The sequence below is a fragment of the Nematolebias whitei genome, chromosome 8 (genome assembly GCF_014905685.2).
Source record: "Nematolebias whitei isolate Nwh7 chromosome 8, NemWhi1, whole genome shotgun sequence".
NCBI classification, from domain to species: Eukaryota; Metazoa; Chordata; class Actinopteri; order Cyprinodontiformes; family Rivulidae; genus Nematolebias; species Nematolebias whitei.
Genome location: NC_056505.1, coordinates 41,457,289 through 41,475,990, shown reverse-complemented (window position 1 = coordinate 41,475,990; position 18,702 = coordinate 41,457,289). Strand labels below are relative to the sequence as shown.

Here is an 18,702-nt window from a genome sequence, read left to right as displayed (position 1 = left end):
TTTCAGTAATTCCATTCAAAAAGTGAAACTTGTATATTGTATTCATTACACACAAACTGATATATTTCAAATGTTTATTTCTTTAATGTTGATGATTACAACAGACAACTAATGAAAATCCCAAATTCAGTATCTCAGAAAATTAGAATATTAAGACCAATTTAACAAAAAGGATTTTTAGAAATGCTGTGGCTAATTATTGGATTTTTTTTTTTTGATGGCCTAATTAGCTTCCTGCTGACAAAACTATGTATTTTTGGCACACCCTTGTAGCAAACATTCATTGATATTCTTATTGCATTTGAAGTCAACTAAGTTACAGTCATTTAGTTTTAATGTGGGCATCAAATCATAATAATAATGAATTTAATTTGTAATGCACTTTTCATTAACAAAAATCTCAAAGTGCTACAGAGTGCAACTAAAATCAATGATAAAATCAACTAAAGTCAGTGATAAAATCAACTAAAATCAATGATGCAATCATGTGGAGGCAGAATAGGCTTGCTTAAAAAGAAAAGTCTTTAAGCCTTTTTTAAAGTCAGTCAATGATTGTGGAGCTCTCAAATAGTCAGGGAGGGAGTTCCAGAGGCGGGGGCAACCACACAGAATGCCCGATCTCCCATGGTCTTTAATGTAGTTAATTGAATCAGCTGTTAGTCAGGCTACTTTTTGTTGTGCCATTAACTCTAAAATAGTTATAGAATCAAGTGTTTACTTGTGTAGGTAAAACTAGATGTTTAACAACCGTTAAAATACACCAGAATGCAGGAAATGGCAAGAGGTGGAACACCTGGAGAGCTGGTGCAGAGAGAATAACCTTCACATCAATGTGAAGAAGACAAAGGAGATGATTGTGGACTTAAGAAGGAACAAAAACACCTACACCCCCCTGAACATAAGAGGATCTGCGGTGGAAGTGGTCTCCAGCTACAAGTACTTGGGTGTACACATGAATGACAACCTCAGCTGGAGCAACAACACTACCAGCCTGATCAAGAAAGCTCATCAGAGACTCTACTTCCTCAGACGGCTGAGGCGAGCTGGTCTGGGAAGCTCAGTCCTCACCTCCTTCTACAGGTGTGCAGTGGAGAGCATACTGTGCTCGAGCATCAACGTGTGGCATGGAGGCTGCAGAGCTGCAGAAAGAAAAGCTTTGCAGAGAGTGGTGAAGGCTGCACAGAAATCTGTTGGAATCAGTCTCCCCACCATCACAGACATCTACACCTCCAGATGCAGGAAGAGGGCCACCTGCATCATGAAGGACCCCACCCACCCAGCACACACACTTTTTGCCCCACTCCCCTCAGGAAGGAGGTTAAGGAGCATTAAGTGTAGAACCACTAGACTGAGGAACAGCTTCTACCCTGAGGCTGTTAGACTCATGAATCTCTAACTAGAATAATCACTGTGAAAAACCATATCATGTTGCTGCTGATCTGTTTCATGTTGCTGCTGATCTGTTTCAATGTTGATGTGTTCATGCGTGCACATCTGCTCACATACTCATGTTCATGTTTGTGCTGATGTTCAATGTTTTATGTTATGAGTGCTTAGTGTATATTTAGTTGATGTTTTTCTTAGTTCATATCTTAGATGTTATTACTGTTTTTCTTAGACATTTTATTGTTGGATGTAACTGGGACCCTGTGTACATAATTTCGCTCCACCACATGTACCACATGAGGTGCGAATGACAATAAAGAAACTCTGACTCTGACTGACTCTGAAATGGCATCTACTTTTACAAAATTTTCTGGGGGACGACCCCCAGACCCCCCCACCCACCCAATTACAAATGCTTCTGACAACAGTGGCCAACACGTTGCAAAACAAGTACACATGGTGTCGTATGGTGTCCAAAGTGCATTCAACTTAACTCAGTCTTTATGATTTGCGTCAACAAGAGGACATAGCATTTATAGTTCTGAGCATTTCGATTTTTATACATCAAAATACACTTGATAGCTAGAATTTTAAGTATATTTACTGTATATTATGGTAATTTATTCTGTATTTTGACAGATTATGGTGATTCTGGGGTCGTGATGATGGGGCCCTTGAAGATTGTTGCCCAGGGTAAAGCAAAGTGTTAATCTGGCCCTGGTTAAAAGCAGCTAAGCTGAGAAGCTAAGCTACGAGCTAAGCTAACAGGCCAACCTAAGGAAAAAACCTCCATCTTGTCAAAGCTCCAAAATTCACGGCTGAAATCTGTGCCTTCATCTAAAAAGTTGTTTTTCTCTGCAAAACGAAACAGAACTTGTTTGCTGACTTTTTATTAAAAGCTTTGTGTGACAAATATTATGCTAAAGAGCGCAAACCACACCGAGCATCAGCCGTTTTGAGAACCAAAAGTCAGGAACAAGAGACAGCCGATGTCACGTCAAGGTGACTCCCTCCCATTTTCTTAAAGAGACACGCTGCTCGCTCCCTCACTATCCATCCTTCGGTTCAAACAGTTTTATACTGCCATCCAGTGGTCAAAAAATGTAATACACACAAAAATTAACCAAAATTTCTTCTTAAAATTGACATTACTAATTACTGTAAAATTTCAAACAATATTATTGTTTATAACATTAATTTCTGAGACAATCGTCCAACAAAATTTGTTATCGTGACAGGCCTACCCACAGGTCTTCATGACAACTACCTCCCTCACTCATTTCCAATTCCACTCTACTGAATGGCCTAACACAAACTAAGTGCTGTGTGTTGTCATCAATGTATGTTCTCATAAAATGGCAAAATTAGTCTCTGCATTTAACCCATCACACCTGGGATTACACCCAGGTGGAGCAGTGGGCAGCTACATATGTAAGCGCCAGGGGAGCAATTGGGGATTGGGTGTCTTGCTCAGAGACACCATGACATGTGGGAATGGCTGAGGATCAAAACTGGAACTTTAGAGTCCCGAGTCGGCTGCCCTGCATCTACTCCATCTTGGCCCCCGGTCACATGGCCTCAGTGAGGGCTTATGGGTAAAATTTATGTTCATTGTTAATCATTTTGGTTAGCTGTTTAGCATTGGTCTTTTAGTAATTAGTTTGTTCTTGTTAGCCTAGTTTATGTGTTCATTATGTGGTAGTTTGTGTTAGGACATTCAGTAGAGTAACCGTGGTGAGGGAGGTAGTTGTCATGAAGACCTGTGGAGTTCACTGCAAAATATAAAATTATATATAGTGGTTTATTCTTGATCTACAACAAGAGCTGTGTGCTGCCACTCTTGTTATAACATGAACACCTGTGGCTTATACAGTATATGTCCATTAATTATTTAATTTTATCTTTGTACGTGGCTTATATTTGGGTATGCTCCATAGATTCACAGTTACAGTCAACATTTAAGGGAGCTGACTGAGGAGGCTTTCATTGGAGGGCTTCTGGAGGTTCTGGGACAATAAGTTTCTTAAGTAGTGATAGGAACTGTTGCAGGAACAATTCGATGAGTTGTAAATCTACAAAAAAAGCTGAGAGCTGCAAACACAAGCTCTGTGTGTGGATGTGTTAGTGAAGAGTTGGGAGTCAGAAACATCAGGGAGTGCTTGCTCTCACAGAATCTGGGACTCGTTACAAAAACTTCTTAGCTGTGCCAAAACTAACCTTTATCCAACAATCTGAAGCCAAAAACCGTGTAGCCTCCTGCTTTTATCCGCTGAACATGAGTGGAAAAGACAGTTGTGCAATGATTTGGAAGAGAGAAAAACATGAGCTCCATTACGCCTGACTTTGACCTTCTCTGAGAATAATTCTTCTCCAGCTTCCAGGAGGTAGGCTTTAACGTGCACAGGAATGCTCCGACACTGCCAGGAGGAGGTGATCATACACATGATTGGTCTGTGGCTATTAATAAAGATTTTAGGGTCAGTGAGTGATTCATTCTTTAAACCTCCATGAGGTTTTTCACCCCAGGCATTCCTCAGAGAAGATCAAGCTATCCATAAATCTAATCTCTGTTCATCTCCAATCAGCAGGCTCCTGAAATAGGCAGATATCTACAATCTGCTACAGTCAAGTCTAAACCAGCAGTATTGACCACAACGATTGTGTTATGTTTTTATTGGTGCATCATGATTAAATCCAGACATTTTTTCCTCTGCATATTTTTTCTTTTTCAAAACACTAAGCGGTGTGAGACCATTGCTGCTGCACTGAGTATTTAGCTGTATTTTGCCCTTTGCTCTTCAGACCAAAACTACATTTTGCTGGGAATGGTAAATGGACTGTACTTATATAGCGCCTTTCTATCTTATCGAGATACTCAAAGCGCTTTACACTACAATCCGTGCCTCATTTACTCATTCATCCAGCACTCTACTAGATCTCTACAAAGCTAATTGAACAAATCATTCTAAAGAGACGAATCAGAGCTTTATCACATTCATACACCGATGGGACACACATCGGAGGCAACGAGGGGTTCAGTGTCTTGCCCAGGGACACTTCGGCATGTGACTGCTGGTGGATTTGAACTCCCAACTCTTGCATTGGAGGACGACTGCTCTAACCACTCAGCCACAGCCGCCCACAGAGGAACAGAGCAACAAACAAATCTTTTCTCTTGCCAAGTAAAGTAAGCAGTGATGGAATTTCGTCAGCTTCTTTTTTGGTTGTGGGAAGCTCAGTTTGAAGAAATAGCAAGGCTTGATGCATTCCAATGGTAGAAACACATTGCTTCGTTCTCTGATAGTAAACCTGGGTGTCCTCACTTGTCAACTGCTTAGGAGACTTATGACAGGAAACCAAAACAACATTTGTCTTCCCCTGAGATGAAAACAGCCAGCAACATGCCCACTTTATTTCTCACAAATCCTAAAAAAGCGAGTCCCGTTACCGCAGTATAAACACTAAGGCAATCCCTTCAACAAATGTAACTTTAACCCTCTCTAGAGAACTGGTGCAAAGTTTGGTTGCAATGTGCATTTGGTGTTTGTTCAACATCATACCTGGAATTCAAGCTGCCACAAGTTTGGGTTCTGCCAGCAAATAAAACATTAAACATCTTATGAACTCTGGGAAGTGACCAAAAGAATGAGATTGAAATGAGTTTTTTTTTTCCTCAGGGTGAGAAGTTCAGTTATCTCGAGAGACTTGGAATAGAACCGCTGCTCCTCCACATCCAAAGGAGCCAGTTGAAGTGGTTTGGGCATCTGGTAAGGATGGTCCCTGGGCACCTCCCTAGGGAGGTGCTTTGGGCTTGTCCAACAAGGAGGAGACCCCGGAGAAGACGCAGGACATGCTGGAGAAACTATGTCTCTCGGTTGGCCTGGGAACACCTTAGGGTTCTCCCAGAAGAGCTGGAAAAGGTGGCTATGAAAAGAGATGTCTGGACCTCCCTGCTCAAGCTGCTGCCCCCATGACCTGACTTTGGAATAAGCAGAAGATAATGGATGGATGGATGGATGGATGGATGGATGGATGGATGGATGGATGGATGGTCTTGTGTGCATCATTCGTACAGTGTTGCTTAAGTCCTCAGAACGGCAAAAGCAAAGGTATTTTTATTCTCAAAATGACCTTTTCAACACATAAAACTCCCCTGTGGTGCTGTATATAATGTTCTTTTATGCTAATACTTTTGTGTACAAGTACACCCAAAGTGCGTCAGACATGTCAGTATTTATAAGACTGAAAAAATTAAACCAACTGAGCTCTTCTGTGCAAGACTGACATTTTCACAACTTCAGAATCTGGAGAGTTTGCCCTGGTTTGACAAAGTTGGAAGGTGGATTGACCAAACTACAGCCAACAGCAATATATTTACATATAAATAAAAAACAGCTGAAACATTAAAACTAGGGATGCCCCAATAAAGTTTTTATTTTGCCCTTGATACTGATTGAACTCATTTAAGATTAAGCATCGACCACTACCAAGTTTCAGTCACACCCTTGAATTATTTTGCTTTTTTTTTTTTACATCACAAACTTGTAGATCACAGACTACAAAAACATTAAAACTACGGTACTTAAAATGTATGTTATGCTTCAGAGACAAAAACTAATTCTGCTTCTTTCGGCTGTTTCCTCTTCAGGGGTCTCCACAGCGAGTCATCCTCCTCCATCTCACGCTGTCCTCTGAATTCTCTGTCTTCACTCCAACTACCTCCATGTCCTCTCTAACTGAATCCATATAGCTACTCTTCGTCTTTTTCCTGGCAGCTGCATTTCTAACATTCTTCTACCAATATACCCACTGTCCCTCCACTGGACATGTCCAAACTACTGTCCCTCCTCTGGATATGTCCAAAGCACTGTCCCTCCTCTGGACATATCCAAACCATCTTAGTCTGGTCTCTCTAACTTTATCTCCCAGTTGTTCAACCTGTGTTGTACCTCTGATGATTGCATTCCTAATCTTATCCATCCTTGTCACTCCTAATGAGAACCTCAACATCTTCATTTCTGCTACTTCCAGTTCTTTCTCCTGTCTTTTTGTCCATTTCTCCAGTCTTTTTGTCCATGTCTCTGTCTCCAGACCATACAAGGTCTCAGTGGTCTCACAACTGTCTTATAAACTTTTCCCTTGACCTTTCCCACCATCTTTTTGACGCAAATCACTCCAGAAACTTTTCTCCAACCACTCCATTCTGCCTAGACTCTCTTTTTCACCTCTTTACCACATTCCCCATTTTCCTGGACGGTGAACCCCAAGTACTTCAAGTCCTGCACCTTTATGACCTCTGCTCCTTGTAGCCTCACTGTTTCACCAGCCTCCCTCTCATTCACACACACGTACTCTGTCTTACTACTACGACTGGCTTTCATTCCTCTTCTTTCAAGTGCATACCTTCACCTCTCCAAGTTATCTTCCACCTGTTCCCTGTTCACACCACAGATCACAATGCCATCAGCAAAGATCATAGTCCATGGGGATTCCTGCCTGACCTCATCTATTAGTCGGTCCATCACCAGATCAAACATAAAGGGGCTCATGCTTGATCCTTGATGCACTCCCACCTCCACCTTGAAGCTATCTGTCACTCCTACACCACATCTCACCACTGTCCTTCCCTGCCACTCCAGATTTCCTCATGCAATACCACACTTCCTCCCTCAGCACCCTGTCATATGCTTTTTCTAAATCCACAAAGACACAATGGAGTTCTTTCTGACCCTCTCTGTACTTCTCCATCAACATCCTCAAAGCAAAGATGGCATCTGTGGTGCTCTTTCCTGACATGAAACTATTCTGCTGCTCACAGATAGTCACCTCTCGTCCAAGTCTTGCTTCCACAACTCTCTCCCAGATCTTCGTTGTGTGGCTAATAAACTTAATTCCACTGTAGTTGCTACAAGTCTGTACAGCACCCTTGTTCTTAAAAATGGGCACTAGCACACTTCTTCTCCATTCTTAAGGCATTTTCTCAGCCTCAAATATGCCATTGAATATTTGAGTCAAAAATCTCACTGCTATACAATTCCAAACCTCCACTGGTATGTCATCAGGTCCTACTGCCTTCCCCTTCTTTATTCATACCTGCAAACTCAGAAGAGATAACAAGGTGACAATCCTAGCGCCTCTGTGTGTGTGTGTGTGTGTGTGTGTGTGTGTGGGCGGGGGAGGGTGTGTGTGTCTAACCTTAACACCCCCCCCCCCCCCCCAATATTTATTTATTTTTAACATGTAAATTAAGCATTCTGTTATACGCCAATAAAACAAATTAGGGAAAAAGACAACATGCTTCAGGTAAAAATGACATGTACTAACATATCCTAATTTAAGTAGAACATACACAGGAAAGATGGCTGGTCAACCAAAAAGTTAAAAATAAAAAAGCAACCACAACCAGGAGTGTGAAGTGCTACCCGAACCAGAAACCCCGGTTGAACGCAGAGGTCCGTACCCTGCTGAAAACCAGGGATACTGGCTTCAGGTCTGGCGACTCACAAGAACTTGGGAGGAAAAGAAAAGAGCTGGCTGCTGGTATTAAGAGGGCCAAAGCAACATACGCACAGAAGATCCAGGGACATTTCTCGTCACAAGACCAATGGAGCATTTGGAAGGGCATTAATTGCATCACAGACTATAAAAGCAGAGACAGACAATGCCCTAGGGACCCATCACTGACTGATGCTCTTAATAGGTTCTATGCCCGCTTTGAAGACCCAAATAGACCACCCAGCACCAGATTCATCTCGCCATTGGAAGAGGAGTTCCTCAGCATGACCTCAGCAGAAGTAAGGAGGACCTTCAGGAGGATTAATCCTCACAAAGCAACTGGCCAAGATAACATACCAGGGAGGACGCTGAGGGACTATGCCAATCAGTACTGTGAGGTGTTGGCTGATATCTTTAACTCCTCTCTCACCCTGGCAACTGTTCCCACCTGCCTTAAGACTGCCACCATCATCCTAGTTCCTAAGAGCTCTGCAGTAACTGGTCTGAATGACTACCGGCCAGTAGCCCTCATCCCGGTAGTTGTTAAATGCTTTGAAAGACTGGTCATGGCCCACATCAAAGCTACCATCAACATCAGTGAGAACCCACACCAGTATGCTGACCACAAGAATCAATCAACAGAGGGTCCACACTGCTCTGATTCCCCAGACCCTGATGGACACACTAGGACAGGGGTGTCAAACTCACTTACAAAAGGGGGCCAAAATTAAAACCTTTTTAAACTAAGGGCCGGTTTCAGAATTTACATTAACTCAAGTTAGATACTCAACATATTTTCTTGGTTGCAGGTTCCTCAACAAGAATTTGACTGGTCTCATTTGATGTTCTCTGTTGTGCTTTTCACATCAAAATCAAAAATTACTGAAAAAATTAAAGTGATAAAAGAATTTCACGTTTAAAATAACATCTTCCCACTAAACATTAGATGTCGAATGGATGTGCAGATCACGTTTATATTGAGTCCGTCGGTCTAGACCAATTCTGGACGTCTCCACGACGTGCAAACAAAGTCCACTCTGGACGTCTAACCATGACCTCACTTGTACGTCGATACAAAGTCGAATGTTTGAACGTCGGACTTGGAGGTTGTATAGACATCCAAGACAGGTGCAGGTGTGCCTTAGTGAATCATAATTTTTATAACCATAAAATTTACAATCATAATTTATAATCATAAAAGAGTAACTGTGCACAGTTACTCTTTTATGATTATAAATTTGCACGGCTTCATTCATAAACCAACTGTTGCTATTTTCAATCGAAGCCATTTTCTGTTAATCCAGTAAAGAGGATAAAGGAAAAAAATTAAGGCGTGATTTATTTGTAAAACTTAGTCCATCTGTTTCTAGTGACATTTGAGGAGTGATGATTTAATTGTAAACCTAATATCTGTAGTGCGTGGTTTCCTGTTGCACAACAGATGGTCAAATATAATGTTTCTTTAGCTTTGTTTGCTGCACAGAGATGGTGCAGTGGCAGAGCAGCCAACTTTAAACCTGAAGGTCCTGGGATCGAACCCCAGTCATGCCAATATCCATCTGAGTGTGAATGTATTAAACACTGCATGGGAACATACAACGAAGACAACACGAAGCACTTATTAATTATATTATTATCTGAAGTGAATAAAACAAGTTAAATTTTGATGTAGAAAATACATCTATATTGACCGTCCATTGGACGTCAGAAAAAAACGTCATCTGGAGTTACAGTCTGCACCTGCAAGGGACCAAAATTAGATGTGCAAAAACGACTTTAAAAAAATGTTGTTTAGACGTCTCCTTGCTCAGTGGGTTGGAGGCCAGATAAGATGTCAACGAGGGCCACATTTGGCCCCCGGGCCTTGAGTTTGACACATATGCACTAGGACTAAGCCTCTCCCTATGCAACTGGGTCCTGGATTTTTTAACCAACAGACCACAGTCTGTGAGGATCTACAGCCTTCTCCTTTTATTGCACCCTGATTTATTGTTTTGTACACTGCTCTTATTTTAACTGCATTTTTACTGTAGTTTATTGTTGTAGTTGTCTACTGTTTTGTTGTCTGTACTTTTTATGTTCTGTCTGGAACAGGTCCCGCTTGCAAATGAGTCCCTGTGGCTCAATGAGGCTAGCCTATATAAATAAAGGTTGAATGAATGAATCCTCTTCCACTATAACTCTCAGCACTGGCTACCCCTCAGGCTGTGTGTTGAGCCCCCTCCTGTTCACTCTGCTCACATATGACTGCACACATATTGTAAAGGTTGCAGACGATCCAGCGGTGGTTGTTGTTATCCAACAGCTGCTGGCTGACGTTGCACATTTGTGGTGAGACATATTGTGTCACTTCCTGTTTGTCTGTTGGTAGCTTGAGTGAATTGTTTGCTTGAGTCGTCTCTGCTTTCTGGATTTATCTGTCTTTTGCACAGTTTTCATTCTAGTTCACAAACACACTTTGTACAGTTGTTTTTCTACTGTTGGATAGTGCTTAAAACACCTCTTATCTTTCAACACTTCTCTGTTTTTATTGGTGTATTTGGCTCTGCTAGCTCTTGCTAGTGTTAGCTTAGCATGGCTGCTGCTTCTCTCCCTGCTTCCTCTGTTTTCACTTGCTCTGTGTGTCAGATGTTTAGTTACTCCTCTGCCTCCTTTAATGGTAATGATACATGTAACAAATATAGTCTTATGGTAGCTTTGGAGGAGAGGCTGTCTGAACTGGAAGCTCAGCTACACGCTGTAGAAAAACCAGTAGCTAGCCAGGTCCCCTTAGACAGCGCAGAACCACAGAGGATAGCTCCTGTTAGCGGTCCTCCAGCAGACCCCGAGCAGCCGGGACCCCAGGCTGGCTGGGTGACGGTCCGGAGCAAATGTAGTGCTAAGGCTAAGCCCCCAGTTCACCACCGACCCATTCACGTTTCAAATTGTTTTCCTCATTCGGTGACACACCCGCTGAGAAGCAGACCCTGGTTATTGGCAGCTCTATAGTCCGAAACATGGCTTTAGGGACTCCAGCGGCCATAGTCAAATGCATTCCAGTGGCCGGAGCGGGTGACATAGAACCTTATTTGAAACTGCTGACTAAGGCTAAATACAATAAGATTGTTATTCACGTCGGCGGTAATGACACCCGGTTACACCAATCGGAGGTCACTAAAATTAATGTTGCTTCGGCATCTAGAAACCAGGAGAGAAAATGGTGCTCTACTAATGTTGAAGAATTTTATTTAACTTGGAAAGATAGTCTGCTAACATATAAAAAAGCTCTCCGTAAAGCTAGAACTTTATATTACTCATCTTTAATAGAGGAGAATAAAAATAACCCTAGGTTTCTGTTTAGTACTATTGCTAGACTAATTAAAAGTCCCATTTCTGTTGAACTATGTATCCCTGCAACTAGCAGTAGTGATGACTTCATGAGATTCTTTATAAATAAAATGATTTCAATTAGAGAGAAAATTCGAACCATCTTCTACTATCTCTAGTCCCCTGTCAAATGAGACAACTTTAAAAATTTCACTAGAGCCTGATTTATGTTTGGACAGTTTTTGTCCTGTTGAGCTCTCTGAATTGTCAAAAATAATAACCTCATCCAGACCATCCACATGTCTGCTAGATCCCATCCCAGCCACACTGTTTAAAGAGGTATTTCCCCTAATTAATGTCCACATTTTGGATCTACTTAATTTGTCTTTAATAAATGGTTATGCACCACAGCACTTTAAGGTTGCTGTAATTAAACCTTTACTTAAGAAGTCAGACCTTGATTCAGAAATTATGGCCAACTATAGACCTATATCTAATCTAACTTTCATCTAAAAAATTCTAGAGAAAATAGTTGCAGGTCAGTTGTGTGAACATCTACAAAGAAATAATCTGTTTGAAGAGTTTCAGTCAGGGTTTAGAGCTCATCATAACACAGAAACAGCACTAGTAAAAGTAACTAATGATAATCTCATGGCCTCAAGACAATGGACTTGTGTCTATACTGGTCCTGTTAGACCTCAGTGCTGCATTTGATACAGTTGATCACAATATTTTACTACAGAGGCTTGAATATAATATTGGGATTACAGGAACAGCTCTAAAATGGTTTAAATCATATCTATCTAATATATTCCAGTTTGTAAATTTAAATAATAAATCTTATTCATACACCAAAGTTAGTCATGGAGTTCCTCAGGGCTCAGTGCTTGGGCCAATACTCTTTACTTTTTATATGCTTCCATTAGGTAAAATTATTAAACAGCATGGGATAAATTTTCATTGTTATGCTGATGACACAATTATATTTGTCCATTAAACCCAATGAATCCAATCAGCTACTTTGACTACAAGCATGTCTTAAAGACATAAAAACCTGAATGACCCTTAATTTTCTCCTGTTGAACACAGACAAGACTGAGGTTTTGGTTTTTGGACCTGAGCTGTTTTGTATTTGTAATTATTTTTTCTATCCTTAACGTGTTTTTTTGTCTCTCAGATAGACCTGGACCTATACCTGGACCTACCAGTCTGTGTTCGTCTGTCTCTCCTTTCTGTCCTCTCAAACCAGCCGGTCAAAGCAGATGGTCGCTTGTTCTAAGCCTGGTTCTGCTGGAGGTTTCTTCCTTTTAAAAGGGGAGTTTTTCCTTTCCACTGTTGCCACTGTGTTTGCTCAGGATGGGAGACTGCAACGAAGGCAAGATTCAACTCGTCTGCTGGATTCCTTAGATAGAGAACTTTACTAATTGGCTTTTATGTATGTGAATGTTCCTGTAAAGTGCCCTGAGACAACTTAGTTGTGATTTGGCGCTATATAAATAAACTGAATTGAATTGAATTGAATCCACTGTTGTCATCATTCTTTGTTAAAATCAAGTCTCTCTTGTAAATGAGTCCCCGAGGCTCAATGGGATTAACCTGTCTAATAAAGGTTGAATGAATGAATGAGTCCAGCTACAGGCAGGAGGTGGAACACCTGAAAAGCTGGTGCAAAGAGAATAACCTTCACATCAATGTGAAGAAGACAAAGAAAATGATTTTGGCCTTCAAAAGGAACAAACACACCTACACCTCCCTGAACATAAGAGGATCTGCGATGGAAATGGTCTCCAGCTACAAGTACTTGGGTGTGCACCTGAATGACAACCTCAGCTGGGGCAACAACACTTCCAGCATGATCAAGAAAGCTCATTGGAGACTCTACTTCCTCAGGCGGCTGAGACGAGCAGGTCTGGGAAGCTCAGTCCTCACCTCCTTCTACAAGTGTGCAGTGGAGAGCATCCTATGCTTCAGCACCAACGTGCGGCATGGAGGCTGCAGAGCTGTAGAAAGAAAAGCTTTGCAGAGAGTGGTGAAGGCTGCACAGAAGTCTGTTGGAGTCAGCCTCCCCACCATCACAGACATCTACACCTCTAGATGCAGGAAGAGGGCCTCCTGCATCATGAAGGACCCCACTCACCCATCACACATACGTTTTGCCCTGCTCCCCTCAAGAAGAAGGTTAAGGAGCATTAAAGCCCCCAGTACACTACCGCATACGTCCGTACGCGGAGGTACAAGCGTACCCCCGCAGGGCATGTCCGTGCAAAGCTCAATTGTTACAACCACATACGCATATGCGGTGTCGCACAATAAACTGCCCGGCGACGGACTGTTTTGTATGCAACACCAATGTATTAAATTCCCCTTCTTCATCCCTGATCTGGCCTTTTCTTTTGTTTTTTTGCCAAAAGACATGCGATCTCTTCCTCCTCCGTTGATGCCATGACTGAAATGGTGAGAAATGAAGGAATTTGTCACGAGCGAATTAAACTTGGGTCCAGCATGGCTGCGGGAGGGTCTGAAGATTTCCTGGTGGGCTGGTCTGATGTGTGGGCTGCAGGACCAGCACTCCCTGTTTTTTTTTTTTTTTTAGATCTTTTTATTAACAACATAAAAACACAGAACACCGCTGTGGCTGAGGCTGCCAGCACTCGTTTTTTTTTTCTCAACCTGTCTATCAGTCCAGTAGGTGTGTCAGCAAATGACCAATTGGCAACCTAAATTTGTCCTGAAGGTAAACGCCCCTTGTCTGTGGAGGTGCTCTGCAGCCGCTCAGGGTGGATGCTCGAGTATGAAGTCTGAACCCTCTGTGTACAGTACGTGCGTATGTACGCGTGGACGTACGTACGTGGGAGTATACTGGGGGCTTTAGTGTAGAACCACTAGACTGAGGAATAGCTTCTACCCTGAGGCTGTTAAGATTCATGAATCTCTAACCAGGATAATCACTGTGAACAATCACATCATGTTGCTGCTGATCTGGTTCATGTTGCTGCTGATCTGTTTCATGTTGCTGTGTTCATGCATGCTCATCTACTCACACAGACTCATGTTTGTGCTGCTGTTCGATGTAATGTTTTTATGCTATTAGTGCTTAGTGTATTTTTAGTTGATGTTTTTCTTAGTTCATATCTTAGATCTTATTACTGTTTTTCTTTTACATTTTATTGTTAAATTTAACTGGGACCTTGTGTACATAATTTCATTCCACCACATGTACCACTTGAGATGTGAATGACAAATAAATCTCTCTGACACTGGCTCTTATGTTTTGAACCACTTTGAAATGGTTGCCTCAGAGAAGTTGATGGGGGAGATGGCGGGCAACAGAAACCATCTTATCACCAGCAAACTGGTTAGTCCACTATGTGGGTGTGCTGCATGTGGGACTGAGTTTGTTGTGGCTCCTCTGACTGATGAAGTCCTTTGGATGAAGGACAAAACGTCTCAACAGTAAAATAAACCGTCCAGATGACCTGACTGAACATTGTTGGATTTTGTACCTTGATTATTGAGCATGAACTTTGATGTATAAATAAAAGTTTTAAAAAAATCTGACCAGTGAAATTACCAAACAGGTCACAGCTGAACCAATGAAAGGAGGGGAGGAGGGGGGGGGGGGGTAATCCCCCTCCTCCACTTTGTCTGTGTGTGTTAAACAGTAAAATAAAGTCACAAGGACCCACCCCTCAAGAGAGACATGTATTGGGCAACTGCGTGAGCGCCCGGGTGTGATGAGGCTAATGTTTTTGGTGGCAGGAAACTCGTTAGCCCATCCACGTTAGAGGACACTTACCAAATTCACTTGCACATATGTGCTCCAATATGGCATCCACTTGCATTTCGTTGTCACATGGAGGGCAGACAGGAGAAAAACCTGCTAAGAAAAACAAACAAAAGTGCTGCATATTATTTGCCCGTTGACAAACTATTACACTGCAACACAGCAATGAAGAGCAATGGACCAAACAACTGTCTTGTATAACCTTTGACCTTGATTTTGACCTTAGCGGTAAGGTGATGAAAATATTCTGTGACAAGCTGTCTAGTGGTGGTGCAAAGTGACTTTGTTAAATTATCTTGAGCAGATCAGAAGATATAGTAATGATGAGAGAAAGTTTACAGACGGATGGAAACTTTACCGTAATACGTCCACCGTGGATGGGCGTATAAAAAGCAACAGAAAAGGTGGTATATTATTAAAAGCAGCAGTCACTAAATTAGCAAACCACGTGTTAGATTTCAAACATGTGTGTGTGCAGAGAGGCTGCCTGGAGCTGTTTCATGGTCCGGTGACCCAACCTCTGACTGTATGGTCTTCAGCTTTTGTAGCTAGCAGAAGAGAACTCTCACTTTCTGCTGCCACACTGTTCACTACAAATCTAATCAACAGTATGTGTACACCAAAAATACTGTATGAAACTAAGTGTTTATTTATTTACAGAAAAAGCTATTAGGAAAAACAAGGTTGTTTTGGCAAAAAAGACTTGCCTGGAGGAATTCCTGACTTTGCTACAAATACAAAAAATAAAAGATAACATATTAACGCTTAGGGCAGCACGGTGGCGCAACTGGTAGAGCTGCTGCCTCTCAGCGAGCAGGTCCTTGGTTCAAACCCCGGTCCAGGGGCCTTTCTGGGTGGAGTTTGCATGTTCTCTCCGTGCATGCGTGGGTTTTCTCCAGGTGTTCCGGTTTCCTCCCACAGACCAAAAACATGCATGTTAGGCTGATTGGTAACTCTAAAAAATTGTCCCTAGGTGTGCATGAGAAAGTGAATGGTTGTTTGTCTCGTTTGTCTCTATGTGTCCCTGTGATGGACTTGCGACCCGTCCAGGGTGTACGCCGCCCCTCGCACAGTGATTGCTGGACATGGGCACCGGCGACCCCCGTGACCCAAAATGGAATAAACGGGTAAAGATAATGGATGGATGGATGGATATTAACGCTTAAGAAATTTGGCATAATATACAGGATTTTGCCCATTTTGCTACTTAACTGGCATATATTATTTAAAACTTGGAGCAGCCAAAGTGAAACAGGAAGTGAAATCAATGGGGAACTCTGGGTTTATTTATAGAAACATTCTCTGTTAGACTCAAAGCAATCTGAAGAAACATCAGATTCTCCTCTACTGTCTGTCATGTAAGTCAATGTAGCAACGCTCTGTTTACATGTTGACATCACTTCCTGTTACTGATGTCACTTCCTGTTACTGAGAATGAAAATATCTCAACAACTGTTCATGTGATTTTGTTATTGTAAATAATGTACTTTATTACAAAAAGATGTCAGATTTTAAAAGTACAGTTTGCTGTTTAACTTTTAAAGACCGAAAATAATCATTTCATGTCAAACTTGTTGATCCATCCATCCATAATTCATCCATCATCTGTTCAGTATCCACCTTCTTTACTTGCTTGTTCCTTTTAAGGTCACAGGGGTCACTGGAGCCCATATCCAGCAGTCACTGTGTGAGAGGCAAGGAACACCCTGGACAGGTCTCCAGACCATCACAGAGAGACAAACGAGACAAACAACCGTTCTCTCTCACACAGTTAGAGGCAATTTAGAGTTACCAATCAGTCTAACATGCAGGTTTTTGGTCTGTGGGAGGAAATTGGGGTACCTGGAGAAAATCCAAGCAGCACGGAGAGAATGTGCAAACTCCACCCAGTTGGGCCCCAGGCCGGGATTTGAACCGATAACCTTCGCGTAGAGAGACGGCAGCTCTACCAACTGATCAACGTCTGGCCTTCTTGTTCAGTTTTAGGACAAACATGCACACAGTTTCAGTCATATCAGTAGAAGAATGTGTCTGTTTTTGCTCAGATGTTTTTAAAATGCAGTTTTTGTTATGAAGCTCACATTAAATTGTTTCTTTTCTTTATTAAACTCTCAGACAAATTGGTCACTTAAGTGACATGTGAAACAGTAAAGTGTCTGATACTTTCAGGGAACAACAGCTGGAGACTGACATAAAAAAAAATGAACATGAGGACACTTTTTACTAACACAGTAAAAAGTCAAAGAGTGATTTTAACTGTTTTTTTTTTTTTTTTTACAAATTTACCTTTCATCTGTCTCTGCAAATATAAAGAATAAAAACTGTAAGAACTCTGAATGCAACACGAACACACAGAACACAGCCGTTAAGATGGAGTCCAGATCAACTGATTGATTCTTTCTTTGAATGAGCGAGTAAAGATAATGGATGGATGGTTGAATGGATGGATGATGGATGGTTGAATGGATGGATGGCTGAATGGATGGATGATGGATGGCTGAACAGATGGATGATGGATGGTTGAACAATGGATGATGGATGGATGCACGAATGGATGATGGATGGATGGTTGGTTGGTTGAATGGATGGATAACTGAATGGATGTATGGATGCATGAATGAATGGATGGTTGAATGACTGGATGATGACTGGATGGTTAGATGCATGGATGGATGGATGAGAAGAGTCACCTGTAGGCGTGGCCTCGGTGCCGTTGGGCATGGACATGCATACGTCATCCTGAGGGAACTGGTCGCAGGTGAGCATGTCGGGCCAGGGGTACCCGAACATTTCCATGATGGGCCGGCAGCCGTCCCGAACCTCCTCGCAGAGCCCCCGGCACGGGTAGATGGTCCGGTCCAGACACACCGGGGCGAAGAGCGCGCACAGGAAAACGCGCGTGCCTGGGTGGCACCTCTTGTGCACCAGTGGAACCCAGCTGCTGGCCTGCTGCTTCACCTCCTCCATCCGGTCATGCTCCAGCAGGTTCGGCAGCAGCATGCGGCTGTAACCCACTCCGTAACAGAGCCGCAGCTCGGCCGGGATGTCCACGCACTGGGGGGGCTTCCCGTAGTTCCGTCCCCCCATGTGCAGATCCGACTCCCACCTGTACTCATACTCTGCTGCCTTACAGGCTGACAGAAGCCCGAGCAGAACCCAGAACCACCCGGACCTCATGTTGTCCTGCTGAACTGAACCGAACCTCTGAGCTGCTCCTCTGAGCTCTGAGCACGAGCCCAGCGCTCACACGAGGGGGTTGAAAAGTCCTGCCGACCAATCAGAGTGCAGCTCAACCCCTACTGTCACTCCCCCCCCCCCCCCCCCCCACACACACACACACAATTACCAGATACACACTCACACACATAGTCACACGCACACTAGAGAGGCACGCACACACAAAGAGACGCACACAGTCACACACACCAGCCTGCTTCTCCATTCATAATGGACAGAAACGACAGAACAGTTGGACCATAACGACCTGTTCGGTTCTGTTCAGGTTCTGATGAGTTCGACTGTCTGGAGAATAAAAATTGAGATTTTATGATTTTAAACAACAACCAGAACATTTCTGAACAAACCCTGAGTGAACCAATGCAGCTCATCCAACATTTTTTGGACAGTCAGATCACAAACAGACACTGCTACAGTGAGATGGGCGTTCAAGAAGGTAAACTCTGGCAAGACACCAGGGCCTGATGGCATCCCAGGACAGGTACTGAGAGTGT

The 18,702-nt window shown here is 42.6% G+C and overlaps 1 protein-coding gene across 1 annotated transcript in view; it reads right to left on the bottom strand.

Moving 5' to 3' along the window:
• Positions 1–18,195, bottom strand: part of sfrp1a (secreted frizzled-related protein 1a) — an 88,328-nt gene extending 70,133 nt beyond the window's left edge. Inside the window, exons 1-2 of the mRNA XM_037680624.1 lie at positions 17,662–18,195; positions 14,984–15,064 (exon numbers count right to left, since the gene is read on the bottom strand). Coding sequence (XP_037536552.1) covers positions 14,984–15,064; positions 17,662–18,148 — 568 coding nt within the window. The 5' untranslated portion in view covers positions 18,149–18,195. The remainder of the gene's footprint in view (positions 1–14,983; positions 15,065–17,661) is intronic.
• Positions 18,196–18,702: the final 507 nt, after the last annotated feature.